The sequence below is a fragment of the Nipponia nippon genome, unplaced genomic scaffold (assembly GCF_047370975.1).
Source record: "Nipponia nippon isolate SJK-2023a ecotype South Korea unplaced genomic scaffold, ASM4737097v1 scaffold_35, whole genome shotgun sequence".
Classification (NCBI taxonomy): domain Eukaryota; kingdom Metazoa; phylum Chordata; class Aves; order Pelecaniformes; family Threskiornithidae; genus Nipponia; species Nipponia nippon.
This window is the reverse complement of record NW_028262353.1, coordinates 3,144,182-3,168,757: the sequence shown is the minus strand read 5'-3', so window position 1 is coordinate 3,168,757 and position 24,576 is coordinate 3,144,182. Positions and strand designations below refer to the sequence as shown.

At 52.0% G+C, this 24,576-nt stretch overlaps 1 protein-coding gene across 1 annotated transcript; it reads left to right on the top strand.

The window, feature by feature from the left end:
• The first annotated feature begins 16,561 nt into the window (after positions 1-16,561).
• On the top strand, positions 16,562-23,626 carry LOC104020627 (E3 ubiquitin-protein ligase RBBP6-like). Its single transcript, XM_087771364.1, has 5 exons — positions 16,562-16,727; positions 19,391-19,495; positions 21,255-21,293; positions 21,947-21,983; positions 23,587-23,626. The coding sequence occupies exons 1-4, from the start codon at positions 16,562-16,564 to the stop codon at positions 21,964-21,966; spliced, it is 330 nt and encodes a 109-aa protein (XP_087627490.1). The 3' UTR covers positions 21,967-21,983; positions 23,587-23,626.
• The last annotated feature ends 950 nt before the right edge of the window (positions 23,627-24,576 follow it).

The following is a 24,576-nucleotide window of genomic DNA, read 5'->3' as shown; positions in this document are numbered from 1 at the left end:
GGGAGGCTGTAGAAAGAGACAGCGCCAGCGTTTGTGGGGCTGTGCATGGGGTTGCCTGGCTACTTGAAGAGCAGCAAGAGCTTTTGGTGCTGGCACCTTTGGGGTGGGAGGAATCCCTGGACGTTCCCAATTGCTGAGCCTGGCTCTGGCTCTGTGGCCCAGGCAGATAGTATTGGACTTTGGGAGGCTGTAGAAAGAGACAGCGCCAGCGTTTGTGGGGCTGTGCATGGGGTTGCCTGGCTACTTGAAGAGCAGCAAGAGCTTTTGGTGCTGGCACCTTTGGGGTGGGAGGAATCCCTGGACGTTCCCAATTGCTGAGCCTGGCTCCGGCTCTCCTCAGTGGCCCAGGCAGATAGTATTGGACTTTGGGAGGCTGTAGAAAGAGACAGCGCCAGCGTTTGTGGGGCTGTGCATGGGGTTGCCTGGCTACTTGAAGAGCAGCAAGAGCTTTTGGTGCTGGCACCTTTGCGGTGGGAGGAATCCCTGGACGTTCCCAATTGCTGAGCCTGGCTCCGGCTCTCCTCAGTGGCCCAGGCAGATAGTATTGGACTTTGGGAGGCTGTAGAAAGAGACAGCGCCAGCGTTTGTGGGGCTGTGCATGGGGTTGCCTGGCTACTTGAAGAGCAGCAAGAGCTTTTGGTGCTGGCACCTTTGGGGTGGGAGGAATCCCTGGACGTTCCCAATTGCTGAGCCTGGCTCTGGCTCTCCTCAGTGGCCCAGGCAGATAGTCTTGGACTTTGGGAGGCTGTAGAAAGAGACAGCGCCAGCGTTTGTGGGGCTGTGCATGGGGTTGCCTGGCTACTTGAAGAGCAGCAAGAGCTTTTGGTCCTGGCACCTTTGGGGTGGGAGGAATCCCTGGACGTTCCCAATTGCTGAGCCTGGCTCCGGCTCTCCTCAGTGGCCCAGGCAGATAGTATTGGACTTTGGGAGGCTGTAGAAAGAGACAGCGCCAGCGTTTGTGGGGCTGTGCATGGGGTTGCCTGGCTACTTGAAGAGCAGCAAGAGCTTTTGGTCCTGGCACCTTTGCGGTGGGAGGAATCCCTGGACGTTCCCAATTGCTGAGCCTGGCTCCGGCTCTACTCAGTGGCCCAGGCAGATAGTCTTGGACTTTGGGAGGCTGTAGAAAGAGACAGCGCCAGCGTTTGTGGGGCTGTGCATGGGGTTGCCTGGCTACTTGAAGAGCAGCAAGAGCTTTTGGTGCTGGCACCTTTGGGGTGGGAGGAATCCCTGGACGTTCCCAATTGCTGAGCCTGGCTCCGGCTCTCCTCAGTGGCCCAGGCAGATAGTCTTGGACTTTGGGAGGCTGTAGAAAGAGACAGCGCCAGCGTTTGTGGGGCTGTGCATGGGGTTGCCTGTCTACTTGAAGAGCAGCAAGAGCTTTTGGTCCTGGCACCTTTGGGTGGGAGGAATCCCTGGACGTTCCCAATTGCTGAGCCTGGCTCCGGCTCTCCTCAGTGGCCCAGGCAGATAGTATTGGACTTTGGGAGGCTGTAGAAAGAGACAGCGCCAGCGTTTGTGGGGCTGTGCATGGGGTTGCCTGGCTACTTGAAGAGCAGCAAGAGCTTTTGGTCCTGGCACCTTTGGGGTGGGAGGAATCCCTGGACGTTCCCAATTGCTGAGCCTGGCTCCGGGTCTGCTCAGTGGCCCAGGCAGATAGCCTTGAACTATGGGAGGCTCTCGAAAGAGACAGCGCCAGCGTTTGTGGGGCTGTGCATGGGGTTGCCTGGCTACTTGAAGAGCAGCAAGAGCTTTTGGTCCTGGCACCTTTGGGGTGGGAGGAATCCCTGGACGTTCCCAATTGCTGAGCCTGGCTCTGGCTCTACTCAGTGGCCCAGGCAGATAGTATTGGACTTTGGGAGGCTGTCGAAAGAGACAGCGCCAGCGTTTGTGGGGCTGTGCATGGGGTTGCCTGGCTACTTGAAGAGCAGCAAGAGCTTTTGGTCCTGGCACCTTTGGGGTGGGAGGAATCCCTGGACGTTCCCAATTGCTGAGCCTGGCTCTGGCTCTCCTCAGTGGCCCAGGCAGATAGTATTGGACTTTGGGAGGCTGTAGAAAGAGACAGCGCCAGCGTTTGTGGGGCTGTGCATGGGGTTGCCTGGCTACTTGAAGAGCAGCAAGAGCTTTTGGTGCTGGCACCTTTGGGGTGGGAGGAATCCCTGGACGTTCCCAATTGCTGAGCCTGGCTCTGGCTCAGTGGCCCAGGCAGATAGTATTGGACTTTGGGAGGCTGTAGAAAGAGACAGCGCCAGCGTTTGTGGGCTGTGCATGGGGTTGCCTGGCTACTTGAAGAGCAGCAAGAGCTTTTGGTCCTGGCACCTTTGCGGTGGGAGGAATCCCTGGACGTTCCCAATTGCTGAGCCTGGCTCCGGCTCTCCTCAGTGGCCCAGGCAGATAGTATTGGACTTTGGGAGGCTGTAGAAAGAGACAGCGCCAGCGTTTGTGGGGCTGTGCATGGGGTTGCCTGGCTACTTGAAGAGCAGCAAGAGCTTTTGGTCCTGGCACCTTTGGGGTGGGAGGAATCCCTGGACGTTCCCAATTGCTGAGCCTGGCTCCGGCTCTCCTCAGTGGCCCAGGCAGATAGTATTGGACTTTGGGAGGCTGTAGAAAGAGACAGCGCCAGCGTTTGTGGGGCTGTGCATGGGGTTGCCTGGCTACTTGAAGAGCAGCAAGAGCTTTTGGTCCTGGCACCTTTGGGGTGGGAGGAATCCCTGGACGTTCCCAATTGCTGAGCCTGGCTCTGGCTCAGTGGCCCAGGCAGATAGTATTGGACTTTGGGAGGCTGTAGAAAGAGACAGCGCCAGCGTTTGTGGGGCTGTGCATGGGGTTGCCTGGCTACTTGAAGAGCAGCAAGAGCTTTTGGTGCTGGCACCTTTGGGGTGGGAGGAATCCCTGGACGTTCCCAATTGCTGAGCCTGGCTCTGGCTCTCCTCAGTGGCCCAGGCAGATAGTCTTGGACTTTGGGAGGCTGTAGAAAGAGACAGCGCCAGCGTTTGTGGGGCTGTGCATGGGGTTGCCTGGCTACTTGAAGAGCAGCAAGAGCTTTTGGTCCTGGCACCTTTGGGGTGGGAGGAATCCCTGGACGTTCCCAATTGCTGAGCCTGGCTCCGTCTCTAGTGAGCCGCCCAGGCAGATAGTATTGGACTTTGGGAGGCTCTCGAAAGAGACAGCGCCAGCGTTTGTGGGGCTGTGCATGGGGTTGCCTGGCTACTTGAAGAGCAGCAAGAGCTTTTGGTCCTGGCACCTTTGGGGTGGGAGGAATCCCTGGACGTTCCCAATTGCTGAGCCTGGCTCCAGCTCTACTCAGTGGCCCAGGCAGATAGTATTGGACTTTGGGAAGCTCTCGAAAGAGACAGCACCAGCGTTTGTGGGGCTGTGCATGGGGTTGCCTGGCTACTTGAAGAGCAGCAAGAGCTTTTGGTGCTGGCACCTTTGGGGTGGGAGGAATCCCTGGACGTTCCCAATTGCTGAGCCTGGCTCTGGCTCTCCTCAGTGGCCCAGGCAGATAGTATTGGACTTTGGGAGGCTGTAGAAAGAGACAGCGCCAGCGTTTGTGGGGCTGTGCATGGGGTTGCCTGGCTCCTTGAAGAGCAGCAAGAGCTTTTGGTGCTGGCACCTTTGGGGTGGGAGGAATCCCTGGACGTTCCCAATTGCTGAGCCTGGCTCCGGCTCTCCTCAGTGGCCCAGGCAGATAGTATTGGACTTTGGGAGGCTGTAGAAAGAGACAGCGCCAGCGTTTGTGGGGCTGTGCATGGGGTTGCCTGGCTACTTGAAGAGCAGCAAGAGCTTTTGGTGCTGGCACCTTTGGGGTGGGAGGAATCCCTGGACGTTCCCAATTGCTGAGCCTGGCTCCGGCTCTCCTCAGTGGCCCAGGCAGATAGTATTGGACTTTGGGAGGCTGTAGAAAGAGACAGCGCCAGCGTTTGTGGGGCTGTGCATGGGGTTGCCTGGCTACTTGAAGAGCAGCAAGAGCTTTTGGTGCTGGCACCTTTGCGGTGGGAGGAATCCCTGGACGTTCCCAATTGCTGAGCCTGGCTCCGGCTCTACTCAGTGGCCCAGGCAGATAGTATTGGACTTTGGGAGGCTGTAGAAAGAGACAGCGCCAGCGTTTGTGGGGCTGTGCATGGGGTTGCCTGGCTACTTGAAGAGCAGCAAGAGCTTTTGGTCCTGGCACCTTTGGGGTGGGAGGAATCCCTGGACGTCCGCATCAGCGAGCCGGACTCCGGCTCTACTCAGAGGCCCAGGCAGATAGTATTGGACTTTGGGAAGCTCTCGAAAGAGACAGCGCCAGCGTTTGTGGGGCTGTGCATGGGGTTGCCTGGCTACTTGAAGAGCAGCAAGAGCTTTTGGTCCTGGCACCTTTGGGGTGGGAGGAATCCCTGGACGTTCCCAATTGCTGAGCCTGGCTCCGGCTCTACTCAGTGGCCCAGGCAGATAGTATTGGACTTTGGGAGGCTGTAGAAAGAGACAGCGCCAGCGTTTGTGGGGCTGTGCATGGGGTTGCCTGGCTACTTGAAGAGCAGCAAGAGCTTTTGGTCCTGGCACCTTTGCATTGGGAGGAATCCCTGGACGTTCCCAATTGCTGAGCCTGGCTCTGGCTCTCCTCAGTGGCCCAGGCAGATAGTATTGGACTTTGGGAGGCTGTAGAAAGAGACAGCGCCAGCGTTTGTGGGGCTGTGCATGGGGTTGCCTGGCTACTTGAAGAGCAGCAAGAGCTTTTGGTCCTGGCACCTTTGCGGTGGGAGGAATCCCTGGACGTTCGCAGTTGCTGAGCCTGGCTCTGGCTCAGTGGCCCAGGCAGATAGTATTGGACTTTGGGAGGCTGTCGAAAGAGACAGCGCCAGCGTTTGTGGGGCTGTGCATGGGGTTGCCTGGCTACTTGAAGAGCAGCAAGAGCTTTTGGTCCTGGCACCTTTGGGGTGGGAGGAATCCCTGGACGTTCCCAATTGCTGAGCCTGGCTCTGGCTCTAGTGAGCCGCCCAGACAGATAGTATTGTACTTTGGGAGGCTGTAGAAAGAGACAGCGCCAGCGTTTGTGGGGCTGTGCATGGGGTTGCCTGGCTACTTGAAGAGCAGCAAGAGCTTTTGGTCCTGGCACCTTTGGGGTGGGAGGAATCCCTGGACGTTCCCAATTGCTGAGCCTGGCTCAGGCTCTATTGAGCCGCTCAGGCAGAAAGTATTGGACTTTGGGAGACTCTCGAAAGAGACAGCGCCAGCGTTTGTGGGGCTGTGCATGGGGTTGCCTGGCTACTTGAAGAGCAGCAAGAGCTTTTGGTCCTGGCACCTTTGGGGTGGGAGGAATCCCTGGACGTTCCCAATTGCTGAGCCTGCCTCTCGCTCAGAGGCCCAGGCAGATAGTATTGGACTTTGGGAAGCTCTCGAAAGAGACAGCACCTGCGTTTGTGGGGCTGTGCATGGGGTTGCCTGGCTACTTGAAGAGCAGCAAGAGCTTTTGGTGCTGGCACCTTTGGGGTGGGAGGAATCCCTGGACGTTCCCAGTTGCTGAGCCTGGCTCTGGCTCAGTGGCCCAGGCCGATAGTATTGGACTTTGGGAGGCTGTAGAAAGAGACAGCGCCAGCGTTTGTGGGGCTGTGCATGGGGTTGCATGGCTCCTTGAAGAGCAGCAAGAGCTTTTGGTGCTGGCACCTTTGGGGTGGGAGGAATCCCTGGACGTTCCCAATTGCTGAGCCTTGCTCCGGCTCTCCTCAGTGGCCCAGGCAGATAGTATTGGACTTTGGGAGGCTGTAGAAAGAGACAGCGCTAGCGTGTGTGGGGCTGTGCATGGGGTTGCCTGGCTACTTGAAGGGAAGCAAGAGCTTTTGGTGCTGGCACCTTTGCATTGGGAGGAATCCCTGGACGTTCCCAATTGCTGAGCCTGGCTCCGGCTCTCCTCAGTGGCCCAGGCAGATAGTATTGGACTTTGGGAGGCTGTAGAAAGAGACAGCGCCAGCGTTTGTGTGGCTGTGCATAGGGTTGCCTGGCTACTTGGAGAGCAGCAAGAGCTTTTGGTGCTGGCACCTTTGCGATGGGAGGAATCCCTGGACGTTCCCAATTGCTGAGCCTGGCTCCGGCTCTACTCAGTGGCCCAGGCAGATAGTATTGGACTTTGGGAGGCTGTAGAAAGAGACAGCGCCAGCGTTTGTGGGGCTGTGCATGGGGTTGCCTGGCTACTTGAAGAGCAGCAAGAGCTTTTGGTCCTGGCACCTTTGCATTGGGAGGAATCCCTGGACGTCCGCAATTGCTGAGACTGGCTCCGGCTCTACTCAGTGGCCCAGGCAGATACTATTGGACTTTGGGAGGCTGTAGAAAGAGACAGCGCCAGCGTTTGTGGGGCTGTGCATGGGGTTGCCTGGCTACTTGAAGAGCAGCAAGAGCTTTTGGGCCTGGCACATTTGCGGTGGGAGGAATCCCTGGACGTTCCCAATTGCTGAGCCTGACTCCGGCTCTACTCAGTGGCCCAGGCCGATAATACTGGACTCTGGGAGGCTGTAGAAAGAGACAGCGCCAGCGTGTGTGGGGCTGTGCATGGGGTTGCCTGGCTACTTGAAGAGCAGCAAGAGCTTTTGGTGCTGGCACCTTTGGGGTGGGAGGAATCCCTGGACGTTCCCAATTGCTGAGCCTGGCTCCGGCTCTCCTCAGTGGCCCAGGCAGATAGTATTGGACTTTGGGAGGCTGTAGAAAGAGACAGCGCCAGCGTTTGTGGGGCTGTGCATGGGGTTGCCTGGCTACTTGAAGAGCAGCAAGAGCTTTTGGTCCTGGCACCTTTAGGTGGGAGGAATCCCTGGACGTTCCCAATTGCTGAGCCTGTCTCCGGCTCTCCTCAGTGGCCCAGGCCGATAGTATTGGACTTTGGCAGGCTGTAGAAAGAGACAGCGCCAGCGTTTGTGGGGCTGTGCATGGGGTTGCCTGGCTACTTGAAGAGCAGCAAGAGCTTTTGGGCCTGGCACCTTTGGGGTGGGAGGAATCCCTGGACGTTCCCAGTTGCTGAGCCTGGCTCTGGCTCTGTGGCCCAGGCCGATAGTATTGGACTTTGGGAGGCTGTAGAAAGAGACAGCGCCAGCGTTTGTGGGGCTGTGCATGCGGTTGCATGGCTCCTTGAAGAGCAGCAAGAGCTTTTGGTGCTGGCACCTTTGGGGTGGGAGGAATCCCTGGACGTTCCCAATTGCTGAGACTGGCTCCGGCTCTCCTCAGTGGCCCAGGCAGATAGTATTGGACTTTGGGAGGCTGTAGAAAGAGACAGCGCCAGCGTGTGTGGGGCTGTGCATGGGGTTGCCTGGCTACTTGAAGGGAAGCAAGAGCTTTTGGTGCTGGCACCTTTGCATTGGGAGGAATCCCTGGACGTTCCCAATTGCTGAGCCTGGCTCCGGCTCTCCTCAGTGGCCCAGGCAGATAGTATTGGACTTTGGGAGGCTGTAGAAAGAGACAGCGCCAGCGTTTGTGTGGCTGTGCATAGGGTTGCCTGGCTACTTGGAGAGCAGCAAGAGCTTTTGGTGCTGGCACCTTTGCGATGGGAGGAATCCCTGGACGTTCCCAATTGCTGAGCCTGGCTCTGGCTCTACTCAGTGGCCCAGGCAGATAGTATTGGACTTTGGGAGGCTGTAGAAAGAGACAGCGCCAGCGTTTGTGGGGCTGTGCATGGGGTTGCCTGGCTACTTGAAGAGCAGCAAGAGCTTTTGGTCCTGGCACCTTTGCATTGGGAGGAATCCCTGGACGTCCGCAATTGCTGAGACTGGCTCCGGCTCTACTCAGTGGCCCAGGCAGATACTATTGGACTTTGGGAGGCTGTAGAAAGAGACAGCGCCAGCGTTTGTGGGGCTGTGCATGGGGTTGCCTGGCTACTTGAAGAGCAGCAAGAGCTTTTGGGCCTGGCACCTTTGCGGTGGGAGGAATCCCTGGACGTTCCCAATTGCTGAGCCTGACTCCGGCTCTACTCAGTGGCCCAGGCCGATAATACTGGACTCTGGGAGGCTGTAGAAAGAGACAGCGCCAGCGTGTGTGGGGCTGTGCATGGGGTTGCCTGGCTACTTGAAGAGCAGCAAGAGCTTTTGGTGCTGGCACCTTTGGGGTGGGAGGAATCCCTGGACGTTCCCAATTGCTGAGCCTGGCTCCGGCTCTCCTCAGTGGCCCAGGCAGATAGTATTGGACTTTGGGAGGCTGTAGAAAGAGACAGCGCCAGCGTTTGTGGGGCTGTGCATGGGGTTGCCTGGCTACTTGAAGAGCAGCAAGAGCTTTTGGTCCTGGCACCTTTAGGTGGGAGGAATCCCTGGACGTTCCCAATTGCTGAGCCTGTCTCCGGCTCTCCTCAGTGGCCCAGGCCGATAGTATTGGACTTTGGGAGGCTGTAGAAAGAGACAGCGCCAGCGTTTGTGGGGCTGTGCATGGGGTTGCCTGGCTACTTGAAGAGCAGCAAGAGCTTTTGGTCCTGGCACCTTTGGGGTGGGAGGAATCCCTGGACGTTCCCAATTGCTGAGCCTTGCTCCGGCTCTCCTCAGTGGCCCAGGCAGATAGCCTTGAACTATGGGAGGCTCTCGAAAGAGACAGCGCCAGCGTTTGTGGGGCTGTGCATGGGGTTGCCTGGCTACTTGAAGAGCAGCAAGAGCTTTTGGTCCTGGCACCTTTGGGGTGGGAGGAATCCCTGGACGTTCCCAATTGCTGAGCCTGGCTCTGGCTCTAGTGAGCCGCCCAGACAGATAGTATTGGACTTTGGGAGGCTGTAGAAAGAGACAGCGCCAGCGTTTGTGGGGCTGTGCATGGGGTTGCCTGGCTACTTGAAGAGCAGCAAGAGCTTTTGGTCCTGGCACCTTTGGGGTGGGAGGAATCCCTGGACGTTCCCAATTGCTGAGACTGGCTCTGGCTCAGTGGCCCAGGCCGATAGTATTGGACTTTGGGAGGCTGTAGAAAAAGAAAGCACCAGCATTTGTGGGGCTGTGCATGGGGTTGCCTGGCTACTTGAAGAGCAGCAAGAGCTTTTGGTCCTGGCACCTTTGGGGTGGGAGGAATCCCTGGACGTTCCCAATTGCTGAGCCTGGCTCAGGCTCTATTGAGCCGCTCAAGCAGATAGTATTGGACTTTGGGAGACTCTCGAAAGAGACAGCGCCAGCGTTTGTGGGGCTGTGCATGTGGCTGCCTGGCTACTTGAAGAGCAGCAAGAGCTTTTGGTCCTGGCACCTTTGGGGTGGGAGGAATCCCTGGACGTTCCCAATTGCTGAGCCTGGCTCTGGCTCAGAGGCCCAGGCAGATAGTATTGGACTTTGGGAAGCTCTCGAAAGAGACAGCACCCGCGTTTGTGGGGCTGTGCATGGGGTTGCCTGGCTACTTGAAGAGCAGCAAGAGCTTTTGGTCCTGGCACCTTTGGGGTGGGAGGAATCCCTGGACGTTCCCAATTGCTGAGCCTGGCTCTGGCTCAGTGGCGCAGGCAGATAGTATTGGACTTTGGGAGGCTGTAGAAAGAGACAGCGCCAGCGTTTGTGGGGCTGTGCATGTGGCTGCTTGACTACTTGAAGAGCAGCAAGAGCTTTTGGTCCTGGCACCTTTGCGGTGGGAGGAATCCCTGGAGGTTCCCAATTGCTGAGCCTGGCTCCGGCTCTCCTCAGTGGCCCAGGCCGAGAGTATTCGACTTTGGGAGGCTCTCGAAAGAGACAGCGCCAGCGTTTGTGGGGCTGTGCATGGGGTTGCCTGGCTACTTGAAGAGCAGCAAGAGCTTTTGGTCCTGGCACCTTTGCATTGGGAGGAATCCCTGGACGTTCCCAATTGCTGAGCCTGGCTCTACTCAGTGGCCCAGGCAGAGAGTATTGGACTTTGGGAAGCTCTCGAAAGAGACAGCGCCAGCGTTTGTGGGGCTGTGCATGGGGTTGCCTGGCTACTTGAAGAGCAGCAAGAGCTTTTGGTCCTGGCACCTTTAGGCTGGGAGGAATCCCTGGACGTTCCCAATTGCTGAGACTGGCTCTGGCTCAGTGGCCCAGGCAGATTGTTTTGGACTTTGGGAGGCTGTAGAAAGAGACAGCGCCAGCGTTTGTGGGGCTGTGCATGGGGTTGCCTGGCTACTTGAAGAGCAGCAAGAGCTTTTGGTCCTGGCACCTTTGGGGTGGGAGGAATCCCTGGACGTTCCCAATTGCTGAGCCTGGCTCCGGCTCTACTCAGTGGCCCACGCAGATAGTATTGGACTTTGGGAGGCTCTGGAAAGACACAGCGCCAGCGTTTGTGGGGCTGTGCATGGGGTTGCCTGGCTACTTGAAGAGCAGCAAGAGCTTTTGGGCCTGGCACCTTTGGGGTGGGAGGAATCCCTGGACGTTCCCAATTGCTGAGCCTGGCTCCGGCTCTACTCATTGGCCCAGGCCGATAATACTGGACTCTGGGAGGCTGTAGAAAGAGACAGCGCCAGCGTTTGTGGGGCTGTGCATGGGGTTGCCTGGCTCCTTGAAGAGCAGCAAGAGCTTTTGGTCCTGGCACCTTTGCGGTGGGAGGAATCCCTGGACGTTCCCAATTGCTGAGCCTGGCTCCGGCTCTCCTCAGTGGCCCACGCAGATAGTATTGGACTTTGGGAGGCTCTGGAAAGACACAGCGCCAGCGTTTGTGGGGCTGTGCATGGGGTTGCCTGGCTACTTGAAGAGCAGCAAGAGCTTTTGGTCCTGGCACCTTTGCATTGGGAGGAATCCCTGGACGTTCCCAATTGCTGAGCCTAGCTCCGGCTCTACTCAGTGGCCCAGGCAGATAGTATTGGACTTTGGGAGGCTGTAGAAAGAGACAGCGCCAGCGTTTGTGGGGCTGTGCATGGGGTTGCCTGGCTCCTTGAAGAGCAGCAAGAGCTTTTGGTCCTGGCACCTTTGGGGTGGGAGGAATCCCTGGACGTTCCCAATTGCTGAGCCTGGCTCCGGCTCTCCTCAGTGGCCCAGGCAGATAGTATTGGACTTTGGGAGGCTGTAGAAAGAGACAGCGCTAGCATGTGTGGTGCTGTGCATGGGGTTGCATGGCTCCTTGAAGAGCAGCAAGAGCTTTTGGTGCTGGCACCTTTGGGGTGGGAGGAATCCCTGGACGTTCCCAATTGATGAGCCTGGCTCTGGCTCTACTCAGTGGCGCAGGCAGATAGTATTGGACTTTGGGAGGGTGTAGAAAGAGACAGCGCCAGCGTTTGTGGGGCTGTGCATGGGGTTGCCTGGCTACTTGGAGAGCAGCAAGAGCTTTTGGTGCTGGCACCTTTGCGATGGGAGGAATCCCTGGACGTTCCCAATTGCTGAGCCTGGCTCTGGCTCTACTCAGTGGCCCAGGCAGATAGTATTGGACTTTGGGAGGCTGTAGAAAGAGGCAGCGCCAGCGTTTGTGGGGCTGTGCATGGGGTTGCCTGGCTACTTGAAGAGCAGCAAGAGCTTTTGGTCCTGGCACCTTTGGGCTGGGAGGAATCCCTGGACGTTCGCAGTTGCTGAGCCTGGCTCTGGCTCAGTGGCCCAGGCAGATAGTATTGGACTTTGGGAGGCTGTAGAAAGAGACAGCGCCAGCGTTTGTGGGGCTGTGCATGGGGTTGCCTGGCTACTTGAAGAGCAGCAAGAGCTTTTGGTGCTGGCACCTTTGGGGGTGGAGAAATCCCTGGACGTTCCCAATTGATGAGCCTGGCTCTGGCTCTGCTCAGTGGCCCAGGCAGATAGCCTTGGACTTTGGGAGGCTCTCGTAAGAAACAACGCCAGCGTTGGTGGGACTGTGAATGTGGTTGCTGCTCCAGTCAGCCAGGCTCAGGAATTGGGAACATCCAGGGATTCCTCCCACCCCAAAGGTGCCAGCACCAAAAGCTCTTGCTGCTCTTCAAGTAGCCAGGCAACCCCATGCACAGCCCCACAAACGCTGGCGCTGTGTCTTTCCAGAGCCTCCCAAAGTCCAAGACTATCTACCTTCGCCGCTGAGCTGGAGGCAGGTTCAGCAATTAAGTATGTCCAGGGATTCCTCCCACCCCAAAGGTGCCAGCACCAAAAGCTCTTGCTGCTCTTCAAGCAGCCAGGCAACCCCATGCACAGCCCCACAAACGCTGGCGCTGTCTCTTTCTACAGCCTCCCAAAGTCCAATACTATCTGCCTGGGCCACTGAGTAGAGCCAGGCTCAGCAATTGGGAACGTCCAGGGATTCCTCCCACCGCAAAGGTGCCAGGACCAAAAGCTCTTGCTGCTCTTCAAGTAGCCAGGCCACCCCATTCACAGCCCCACAAACGCTGGTGCTGTCTATTTCTAGAGCCTCTGAAAGTCCAATACACACACAGACCCCCCCCGACCCCATCACACACCCCCAATCCCCTCACTCACCCCCAGAGCTCCCCTGACCCCCTTGCACCCCCCCAGACCCGCTGATCCCCTCACTCTCCCCCAGATCCCCCAAATATCCTCAGGCCTCCCCGGCCCGCTCCAGCACTCATGATGCCTGGCAGGTGCCTTACTTGGAGCTGGCCGTGGCTGTAGATCGGTAGCAGAGGGGGTCTGTAGTGGAGAGGGGCTGGCAGCTTAGGGGGGGCAACAGTGGAGGGGATCGGTGTCCCGATCCAACGTCGGGGGAGGTTTCGATACGATCTCAAGGAGGAGATGAGGACTCGGTTTAGGGTCAAATGTCGTACAGCCCTTTGACTCTATTCCCGTCAACAAAGTGGGGAGGACCGGGGAGGGAGGCAGTGGGAAAAAAGGGGGGGGGGGGGGGGGGGGAGCAGAGGAGAAAAGGGAGAGAGGGAAAAAGAGCAAGAGACTAGGCGAGCATGCTCAGGCAGGTGAGAAGAGGGCCGAGCGGGGGAAGCAGCTACCGGCACTCCGAGGCCGGTGATGCCCGTCAGTCAAATGCCCAGCCACTCCAGCCACTCTGCCCGCAGCACTACGTCCCGACGCAGGAGGAGAAGCCCCCACCAGCGCCGCGCACCAGCCTTTTATAGGGCTGCGCCCATGCGCAGAAAGTGTCTGCAGACGTGCGGGTGGTGCTTCTGCTTTTCGCGCCCTGAACTCCGCTTTTTGCGCCCTGGGCTCTGCGCAGGCGCCCTGTGCCACGGTCGTTGGGGGCTGGGTGGCAAAGCCAGAAGATGGCCGTAGAACAGCAACGTCGAGGCGATTCTGGTTCCATAGCAGCCCTCGACACCAGCCCGTGTCTCGACCTTGCCGTTTTCACAGGGGCAGGGGAGGTGGGAAGGGGGAGAGAGGGAAAGAGAGAATGGAGCAGAGACGGAGGGGAGGGGTAGAGGAGAAAGGTGACACGGGACATGGTAAGAGAGCGCTCAATGGCAAACACACCCACGGGAACGCTGTCCGATGTAAACACTCATTTTCCCTAACCTTTCTAAGTTTAACAATAGTTGACTTTATAGAACAACCCTGAGAAACCCCTTGAGCAAGGTAGTTCACTGTGATAACAAGTGTAGAATGACTGGTGGGTACGACCTGGGGAGGAACACGTCACTTCCTTTTTTAAAGAGCTCTAAACAATGGTTATGGTGGTGGGTTCCACCTGGCGAGCGGCACGGATTTGCTTTACACCATCAGGTGAGGTGGTAGGTACGAACCACCTATTAGATACCACGTGTCGTGTTAGCTGAACAAAGCAGGGGATTATACAGGGTAAAAACATGAAAGTGGCAAACGCACATAATAAATATAACAGCAACGGTTTCACCTAGGGTGCCCCCAGCCGCCCGGACCACAGATCCCTATTCCAACCATTCAGGCCTGGACGGGGACGTGGGCTATTTTCCTAATGTCTTTGGTTAATTGGAGGACTACCTCACCTCCAGCTTCTACTTCTAAACAACAGTTAGAGACGTTTGATTTCCCACATACCCCTCCCTCTGCGGCCAGTACATAATCTGAAACCGTGCGGTGCTGAAGGATTGCCGTGCGCGTTTGTTGAGACGGTTGAGTTAAAAGATCTGCACCGCTGGCGGTTTTATTGGTAATAATTTCTAAAACGGCTTGTAATTGGCTTATACGCTTCAAATTCTAGATTGGTTCCCTCGCCCCTGACAGCGGTTCATTGGGGTTCCAGGTGGCAGGCCCGCAATGTTGGATGATTCTTTCAGGAGGCCGCTCATTTTCCCCCCAGTTTTGCGTTCCGCCTACATTCACCTCAACAGCTCGCTTGCTCCGGGCAGTCTTTCCGTCTTCCACATTATCGTACAATCTTCTCCCCAGTTGAGACCCCCCTGTTTCTGGAAGAAGGAAGAATAAAGGCTGGATAATTCCTACCTAACAGACCCCTGACCAATGCGCTGGCAGTTGTTCGTAAGCGCTATGTCCACAAATCCAATAACGGCCTCTTTTAGCTATGGCCCCGTTGGTGAATGGCCCCGCTGCATCCTCGGGGAACTGGAAGTAAGTTGTGTTATCGTTGGCCCACGGGGCTAAAAAAGACGCTTGGGTTCTTGTTTGTCCGGCCGGTGCAATACCAGGCCCCGGAGTTGTTTCTCCATTCGCAGGTTTGCTTGTAACTGTGGTCCCTAGGTGGTTGGAGAATGGACGTTTCGTTTTTATTTACCCAGTACCCTCTGAACCCTCGCCTGCGTCCGGCGTTATCAAGCCACGCCTATATGGAGCTACCCCTATTTGCATTGGCCAACTTGTTCCTAAGTGTCCATTGGCACTGGCTTTCTCCCACGTAGACCCCTCCCTTTTGAGCATGATTTAAACAATATTGCCCCACGGCGGGACATTGAACCGGCCACGTTCCACTATCGCCCCAAGTGTCATTCGTCGTCTCGCTATAATGACTCACAATTTGGGCTGGGGTGAGGGGTGTGGACGTCCACGGCCGACTTGACAGCCCCAGAGGTCCCCCGCAAACCCAGCAATGACTTAAATTCAAAGCTCGGCTTACGGCTTTGGCTAATAATACCAATTCATTGTCCTTAAAGGGATCAAACAGGTCGGGGGAGGGTGAAGGAATTAGCCCCCGCCACTTTTATAGGTGCATTCCCAAACTAGTATAACCACAAATAACATGCGCATCCTGATCAAGCGGCAATCGGCGTTTGTCTAGCTTTCTTCGGGTGGTGTGTGTCCGGATCGGCTGCTCCCTCCTGAAAAACAAAAGTAGAAGCAAACTCACTTCTCGGATCGGAAGGAAGGAACAGTCCATTTAGCGTGAACGTTGTGGATCTTTCGGCAAGCATCTCTTGCCCTCCACGTGTATTTATTCACCGAGGCGTCTAATGTTAATGGCACTGCTCCCACAGTGGGGAGTTCAACTAAGATGGGTCATCCGGGGAAACGGGATGGGTTGTTGGAGCGTCCAGGGCCAGGTGAGGTGGGCACGATCGTCGGGGCTTGTGGGCAAAACGCCGGCATCTTTGGGCATCCGTTTGTTCCCCGATGGCTATTGACGCTGGTCACTGCATCTCCCACCCGCTCAGCCCACCCTGGTTTGTGTGCTTTCAGGAAGCGCTTCAGCAAGCCGTTTGTTCTCTCCACGATCCCATTTGTTTGCGGGTCGTATGGGGTGTGGAATACCCATGAAACCCCCTCCCGAGCCACCCATTCCTGGACCGTCTTGGCTGTGAAGCGCGTCCCATTGTCGGACTGAATCGACTGCGGTTTAGGGAAGGTCCCAAACCATTCTTTCAGGTCCTTCACCGTGTGGGAATAAATGCGATAGTGTTTTACTTTGACGAGATGCAGCTGTGGCCTTGAGACTTGTTACAAACAAGTTTGTGAAACTTAGAGGCAGAAAAATAAGGATGAGATTGGATACATCCCTGAAAGAGGAATTCGCGTGCACCAGCTTGAAGAACCAATAAGTAACGCTGACGAGGTGCGTGGACAAAAGACAGTAGCCAATGAAATGGGTTTTGCTTGCTCGTGAACACTAGATCATATTATAAAAGGGATAGATTGTAAAAATAAAGCGTCGTCGTTGTTATGATCATCGCCATTGCCATTGTCGTTGTCGTCGTCTTCTTTGCTTGTCTTCGCCTGGACTCATACGCGGAGTCCATGATTAATTGCCACACACAGTAACATTAGCCTATACGCAACAGGTTAAATTAATGTACAGTTTTCTTACGCAGGAAGCAACTAAGGATCAACTGAATGCAACCATCACTTTTTACGTATTTTCACAAGAGGCACATGCTGCTTCATCTTCTGTCTTTCAGGCTGTTACCTGTGAGGAAATGGAAGCATGTTTTATCGTAAGAAGGAAACCCTTCATTGGAAAGGCCCAGGGGGTGACAGGACACTGAGTGGCAACAGGCTGGGGGGCGACAGGACATTGGGCGGTAATGGGCCCAGGGCTGTTGGGAGAGGCAGCATGGGCCAGGGGCTGACGGGAGGTGACGCTGGGTGGTGAAGACCTGGGGGTGACAGGAGGGACACCACAGGCCCAGGGGGTGGCAGGACACCGGGTGGTGACAGGCAGGGACACCAGTGGCCCGGGGCAGTGGCAGGAGCAGGGCTGACGGGCCCCCTCCCCTAGGTAGTGCTCGATGTTCAAACACATGCCCCTGTGCCATGGGCCTTCTGTCATAATGCACTGGGTGAGGCGCAGGGGGGTGGGTGCAGTGTGCCGTTGCTCATCCGCGGTAGACGCTGTTCCAGAGAGGCACCGCCTGGCCCCAACCATGTCATGCATCCACTACAAGTTCTCCTCCAAGCTGACCTATGATACGGTCACCTTCAACGGCCTCCACATCTCCCTGGGTGACCTCAAGCGCCAGATCATGGGCCGTGAGAAGCTGAAGGCGGCCAACTGCAACCTGCAGATCACCAACACCCAGACCAAAGAAGGTGCGTGGGGACGGCAGGCACGGGGCCCCAGGGACCGCCCAGCTGGCGGTGTCACAGACCACCCCCGCAGTGGCCATGGCCCACGGGAGCCACGCTCTGCTCTTTGTGGCTCGTCCTCACGTAGTGCGAGTCAGCCTGGGGCCCATCCCACCAGCGTGTGGGGGGACCGGGAGGGCAAGCAGCGCTGGGGATTAAGCGGGGTGGGAAGCGGTGATGCGTTTCGACCACGATCGGTAACTGCGACTCATGTTGGGGGCCTCACAGAGCTCTTTTGTAGTTGCTGTTCTGACAGCTGCCTTCAGATCTGTGTTTTAGACATGGAGCTAGCCGTAGAAGAATATGTGGTTGATGTGCAACATATAGTGCTTACAAAAGTCCTGATTTCTTGGAATTCTAGGTAAAATGCTAAGGAAATGTGGGAGGATATCTTATAATAACAAACTTGCCAGAATTCTTTGAAATCTGGTGGAGAAAGCTGAAAGTGATAGAAATGGAAGAGATGGCTAATTTGAAGAAGAAAAGCGGGTTTGGTGACGTAATGTTGTCTTCAGCTTGTCTTACTGCACTGCATTGGAAAACTGGTTTTGTGGCTGTTGCAGAAACTGCTCACTAGCAACATCTTGGACCAAGAGCGTATCTGTGAGGTATAATCTAGGCAGACCCTTTCAAGCCATCTTGCACGTGAGTGTTCTCTGGATCTAAATTATACTTGGGAAGTTCTTGTTACTAGAACTTCTTTTCTACACCAAAGACATTGTCATTCAGATGCTATTGAGCATCAGTTCATCATTCATTTCTAACCGTGTTTTTTTTCCCTGGTGCTACGTGCTAACCGTATCAGGGCAGCACTGAAGTTTTATGGCAGAACATTCATGGTGAATATACGTAAGAAATGTTCTTAGAGAAGTCATAAATTCTTTTAAATCTAAGAATTGGTGCGTGATTCTCAGAGATGATAATGGTTTCGTATTACTTAGTGGGATATTTCAGTTTGGTAATCTGCCATCTTGCTAAGTTTAAATGTGATTTAAGACTTTGGGATGTGACTTTTCAGAAATACAAAGACTCGTAAAGTGTTTTCATTCCTTAAACTTTAAATTTCTTTTTTTTTCCCCCCCTGTGGGTCTGTGACACTCTTAAAACAGTTTTTTCTTTAAAAGATGTAGTGTTGTTTTTTTCCCTCTTCCTGTTTGATGTATTAAAATGTAAACAGAATAATATGTACGCTGCAGGAACTGTAAGTTCAGCCCTAGCCTTTGAAAATGGCTGGACCTAAAGGCTCACTGCCTTTCTTGACAGGTGGCTGTGAAATGGTTAGATTTTCCTTTTGAGAAGAGAGGTCTAGGCGTTGGTTTCAGGATCAAGCTTCTGTAAAAGCTTCTGGTTTTGTTATTAGTACTCCTTTCTAGGAATAATACACGCAAAAATGGAGCATAAATTGTGAAATATTCCTATTTTGTGTGTGATCACTGAGCAAAAGCACCCTGAGAGAGCTTGACTAGATAGGCAGCATCTTTGGTTTTCAGACCATGGCTCTGATTCGGTCTGCAAAGGTAAGGGCTTTTGATATTTAAAACGGTAGGCAGATTACAGGGAATGGCTGCTGATAGCGCCTGGAAATAGTTAGTCATATCCAGCTTGTGTAAGTCCAATGTAAAAACCATTCTCACGGAGAGATCTTTGCATTTTAAGCTTATTCAGTCCAAGTGCCTCAGGTAGTCGGGTTTCTTTGTTGGGGCCTTATGTAAAAGGTCAGAAGGCTTTCCTCCTCTTCAGAAGACTGACATGGTGTAAGCCAAGGCAAAGCACGGGTAGCTTCAGGCACACGCTGTTTTCGAGAGGCTTTCCGAGGCTGTCTTCAGAAGGAATTTCCTGTGAGTGTCTCTGCTCTGCAAGAAGTGAATGGAGAGAATTCACATCCCTTTGGTTAATTCAAACGAGATGATTAGCTGAAGAGGGGAGATAGCATGTTAGTTGGAGCCCATTCTGCCCCACTTGTGAAAGCAAGCTCAAAAAACGCCCAAGATTTCTGCAATCCAGATCCTAGCCCTGCCAGTTTCGTTTCCACTGAAATGTAAAGCACTGGGCAGCTGAGAAGTGTGGCTGTTGATGGACTAAGCGCCAAGAAATAGGCAGCGATGGCAGGCTCTCTTCTGTGTTCTGTCCATCTCGAGCACTAGCAGCGTAGGTGAAGCGTTTTTAGTTAACAGTTACTGAAGCAATGGCGCGGGGTTTTCGTGCTTTGGCGCAGCGCCTGTTTTGTTGCAGGGCAAGCTAGTCGGACTTTAGAATCTGGTTTATGCAGGTGAGGCTTTGCTGCGGTTTGTTTTTCTCCAAAGATCTCCTGGTTTTATAGCCTAACAGAAGCAAAAGCAACTTCAGCTAGATCAGGAAAGAACCTCCTGCATTAGCAGAGTCTCCTTTAGTGACCCTCGAGACCATTTTGCTGTTGGCATTCAAACTCTTTTAAAAAAATGAAACAGATTTTGCTGCTTGTGTTTGATTAGTACTCTTAGTGTGTTGAGACGATAGAAGCGCGCTGTGAGGTATCAAATTTTGCTTTTTTATCTGCAAAGGGATTCTCTGAAGTGCTATGTAATTAGATATCGAGATACGTTCTTACCAATTGACTAATGTTTTTTCTGTAGGTGTGTTCTTTTCAGAATACACCGATGATAATGCCCTGATTCCTAAGAACTCATCGGTCGTTGTTAGAAGAATCCCTGTTGGAGGAGTTAAAGCTCCCAGCAAAACATACGTGGCGTGGTGTAAGTACCCAACAAGCATTGTATTCTTTGTCAGGGGTTTCAGTGTGTTAACTTTTTTAATGGCTGTTAGTTTGCAGAGGCATTGCGATTGTATCTTTCTTGTTAAAGCTGCTGTTAACTTTTGTTGTCCTGGGGTAGACTGTAATGTATCCGTTTGACTCTTTCTTGCATTTGGGGGAGGGGGAGCGGGGTATGGCAGGTATTCTTACGCCCCACATCGGGGTCTTTTGCATGCTAGCTCTAGAGGCAAGACCAAGGGTTGCCAGCTGGCGACCCACACAAACAAGAGGTTCCACTCCTAAGGGATTCCTGTTAGTTTCCTAAAGACAATGTCTGTTTCAGGCAAGATAAAAACAACACTGTCCTAAAGCGTATTTCCTTTTGTGTGAGTACGATGAAGGAATAGTTCATCCTGTCCAAACTTGAAACTCACTGAGCAGTTTAACATGTTCCCAAATGTTGCTAGTTACCTTTCTAAGTCTGTTTTCACCTAAGCTGACCTCTGTGCTCCAAGTTTTAACTTTGTGTTCCGCATTCCTCAGATTTATGGAGGACAGGGAACTGGGTGTATTGATTAACATGACAGCTATTCAAATGCAATCCTGACTACAGGATTAATGCTGTCATTTACATATTCATGCAGTCCAGTTCTCTATCAGCTACATTAGCATTGTTTGACTGATCATGTTTTCCAGCTGCCTTCAAGATATGCCTCTCCACCACAATTAGTAGGTATTATTAGCTTGTGGTTTTGCCATGTCTTTCTGATGCTGGTTCTCAAGAAATAAAGTAGACTGATGAGTTACAGTGTGTCTGCAAAACACAGTACAGCAGCATCCTGGTACCCAGGAAGCGTTTGCAAGCAACAAAACCCTGAATTTATGTGGCTCTGCATGTAAACTTTGGGCATATTACTGCAGGAGTTGTTGCAGTGCTTTCAGGCACTGCCTAGTAATTCGGGACGCCGCAGCGTTGTGCTTATAAACATGGCCTTGTTTGGGGGGTTAATTTCAATGCGTGTGCTTCGTGCTGTCTTTCAATCCATCCTCCGTTTCTGGTTGGATGGCGCCCTCTCCTGGTACAGTAATGCTGCCCTAAAAGGAGAGGCGAGATGCTGCTAGCATCAAAGATCAAAGCCGTACCTGTATGTGGGGATGAGGAAAGAATGGCACTGCTGTTCTCCCGTTGAAAATTAACCGGGCAGCTTAGCTTGCTATTTCTTCAGCGGGAAACATTGCAGAAACAACCGGTAGAGTGGTTCGTGTTTGGGAACGATGACTGTATGCTGTCATGGTGGAGAGGCCTTCAGCAATGCGTTACTCGCCTTGTAGTATGTTCTTCAAGGGAAATGGATGAAGAAATCATTGTGTGGCAATCTAAAGTGTTCCCTTGTACTTCCTCGTCTGCCGGAGGTGCGTGGCTGTAATTGCCAGCCCGGTGGTGTTCTAGCAGTGGCAGGAAGCACGAGCCTTTCTATTTGTGCAGAAATTCCACAGCAGCCTTGGAATTGCCTCTGCTCGTGGGACACTGTGGATGATGTATGAATTGTTTGCTAACGACATCAATGGTTGCGTGTCTGATTCATGATGAGTAGCATGCAGGTAGAGATCAATGAGCGTGTGGAATCTCAGCAAGTTTTCAAACGTAATAAGTATTTCCTAAAGTATTGTAGCATTTTCAAGATTATCTTAAAGCGAATTCTGGCAATTAAGACCTTTTTTATTTTGTTTTGTTGTTGTTGTTTTTTTTTTTGTCACAGGGCTCCTAAATCGCACAAAAGCCCAGGAACTGCTTTCAGGTGACATATTTACTGCTATTTTTAGTCAATATAGCATATGGAACACATGGAGTATTTTGGCCCTTTCCTGGCCAAGTATGGTAGATATCTGAACCCAGGGCTTGGGCTCCCACAAAGAAACACTGTTCTAGAGACTCTGCTGCTGACATTTCTGTTCTTTCTTTGTCAGATGGCTGAAGTTTTTCACTGAAGTAGACTTGCACTTGGAAGTGTCTAGGCTATGCCTCTTCTTTCTCAGACACTAACGTACTCTATCTGGTACCTATTTGTAAGACTACGGGTATACAGGTTGGCTAAAGTGACCTTTGTGGTTGATGATTTAAGAACACAAAACTGTAGGACAGACTTCATCTTTTTGATACTGATGTAGCAGAGACAAAATACCAGAGGACTTCCTCTTGCACCATGGTGTTCTGTGTCTCGAAGTCTTAGAGTAATTTGTGACAAAGTAGAAATGTGATTGTGAGGGTTTGTTTTAGTTGCACTGCACGTACCAAGAGAGAACAGTTTATGTGTACGAATACATGCCCACATTCACTAGACTATCAGAACATAATGTTTGGATGTTCAGGTTTTAGAATATGTTTTCACTGCTTTATGTTGGGTACAAGTGCTCTGGTTTAAGTTCTGATCCCCTTTATTTCTTCTTCCAGAAGTCCAACTGAGCCAGTGAGAGGAACATCAAAAGCGGTAGGTAAAAACAGACTTTTTGCTAGACACTGCACTTCGTTCTAAACCATGTAACCTTGTATCACTTTTCCAAACACTACCTTCATATATTTTCCAGTAAAACGTAGCACATGTGGTGAATACAATGGATTTGATTCAGCATGGTAAAAACTGAGTAATGCCATTGTTCGCACAGTTCTAATGGGAATACTGGTATTTGTGCCTAGGAATGCATTGTATTTCATATTGAATCTGCTAGAACATTTCCTGAATGACTTTGAGTTGCACAGATAACGTACGATCACTTTTAGATCACGTAGGTGCAAGGTTTGCCCAACTGAACATGGTGCCCTGTTCTACATCTGCCTGTCTCTAGCTAGCAATATGTCTGTTTGTATAGGGTGTTGTGTGCTTTTTGTTTCTTGCAATAAAAATTGTTTGGAGTGTACTTTTTGCCATTTTCACCCTGCATCACTTAGCTTTTGGGTTTTGCCTCATGGTTTTTGAAAATGTTATCAAAACCCACTGAGAAACCATGATTGTTAAACTGGGTGCTGTTTCTTACTTTTGCCTTGGGGGTTCAACCAAATACCAAAACCAACGTGCCCCATACATTTTGAGGACAGTTTGGTGCAGCTGAATGATTCCTTTTCATGTCCTTAAATACCTGGGTATTTGTTCCGAAAACTGTATAACTGAAGTGATATTGTTTGCGCCCCTCTGGGCACATATGTGTTTTGAATACCATTGTTGAATGTTTTTCAATACCGTTGTTATGCAAAGTGCTATTCTAAACTTCTGCATTTGATCTTTCCGCTTTACCTGGTGAAGCAGTTTAGTTTAATAGTTTGTCTGCAGATGAAAATACCTGAAACCCAGTGTACACACTTTGGCGCAAGGTTAGAGCCTGGGGCATTTGTGGGTAAAATGCCTGTCATTTTTCTTACCTTCTGCCTGCAGTCCATGTTTGGAGCTCGGTGACTTCAGGGTCGCATGCTGCTTTACTTTCCCAAAGGTGAAGCCTTTCTTCAGTCTACCCCCACTTTGAATGGACATTTGGAAAAGGGGCAGCATTTTTCTTCAGGTTTGAAAACACTGTCCCACTGCTGCCAAAATAGAAATAAGTAACCCAAGGAAATACTTATTTTGCCAGGCAACTATACCATGTTCGTAAAAGCATAACCATGTGCATTTATAAATGACGAGACATTGATTAATTGACAAACTACACTGAAAAGAAGTTTCCTGTAGTGATGCTTCCTTCTCAAATAAACTCAAGTATTTTTTAAGTCCTTTTTAGCTGAAACTTGACTGCTTCCTTACCCCTTTGACTTTTAAGCAGTTGTGAGCATTTGACAAGGGTCCCTCTCTGAGATATTCTGGAGCAAGAAGCAGATCTCAAGCGGGTTTGGCTTGTTTAGTTTCTTCTCGTTAACCACATAGGCACTCTTAAGGTGTCATAGGCTTGGACTTTGTTTTGAACAAATACAAGTGACACCAGGTTGGCAATGCTTCTTTCAGTGACGCTCGGAGGTTATCGTGCCGACTCTCAGAGTACAATAGAGGTTAACTCTTGCTGTTTGGATTGTAGAACTTGAATAAGTGTTTCATTTTTTGTGAACAGATTGATGACTCTTCTGCATCCATTCCTCTGGCCCAGCTTGCTAAGGTATATAAATCTTCTTGTCAAATACTTAAAAACAAAAAAAAGTGTTTGCTTTGTAGTTTTAAATCATATACTGTGACCTATAGCTGGATAACTGTTGTCATGTGAACACAATTTCAATTTGCTTTTTAATAATGATGTAAAGTATTTATTTTCACTTTAAAATGTGTGTATATTTTGATACTGTCCTGTAAAGAGGAGTTGCCAGTTGGGGAAGATAGAAGGGGAGTACCTTCTCAGCCTCAACGGAATGTTGCAGTATAACTCATCTTCAAGACACAAAGAAGCAGCATTTCAGCAGCCGTTCACCGTTTTTTCAACATTTTGTTCACTTTGCATTGGAAAGAAACTAACACAGTTTTTACGTAAGAATTTAATTGGCTGTAAGTTATGGACATTTCAGGGGGGTTGCAACAGCCAAAATAGAAGCGGTTCTGGAGCATGGACAATTGCATGGCTCTTCTTGAATATCTCGTCATTATAGTTCTAGATCCCTTCTGTGAATGCTGCACAATTTCATAAATTGGAGTATATGGAGAGTGGACAACACAATCTCATTTGTTTCAACACAGACTCTGTAAACTGTGTAAATGTGCCTAATTGTTGATAGGAATGTGCCAATGTGTATGTGCAGCATGGTAGCAGATGTGACCTTCTGAAACTGTTGTAATGCCATGTTTTGCTGCGGAACTGCTCGCATTTTGTGCTCAACCATGTGTAACTTTGTCTGGGAAAGCACTTTGTGAAAGGCGTAGTGCTAGCCAATGAAATTAGTAGTCTTTAAAGTTACAAAGGTTAGAGAAGGCAGGGCCTAATGCAGAGGAGCTGCCGCTTTCTTCTGAAAGTAAAGCTTGGGGTTCTTTGCCAAGAAAGAGAAATCTCTTCCCACTGGTAACTTCTTCCTTCTCTCACTGCAGGAATTAAATTGGGTTCATTTGGAAAAACAAA

Bases quoted from the DNA above. Each gene is read 5' to 3' on its own strand.
- LOC104020627 (XM_087771364.1), top strand. From the start codon at position 16,562: ATGTCATGCATCCACTACAAGTTCTCCTCCAAGCTGACCTATGATACG. The intron at 16,728-19,390 runs GTGCGTGGGGAC...TGTTCTTTTCAG, and splicing joins CAACACCCAGACCAAAGAAG to AATACACCGATGATAATGCC. The intron at 21,294-21,946 runs GTGACATATTTA...TTCTTCTTCCAG, and splicing joins AGCCCAGGAACTGCTTTCAG to AAGTCCAACTGAGCCAGTGA.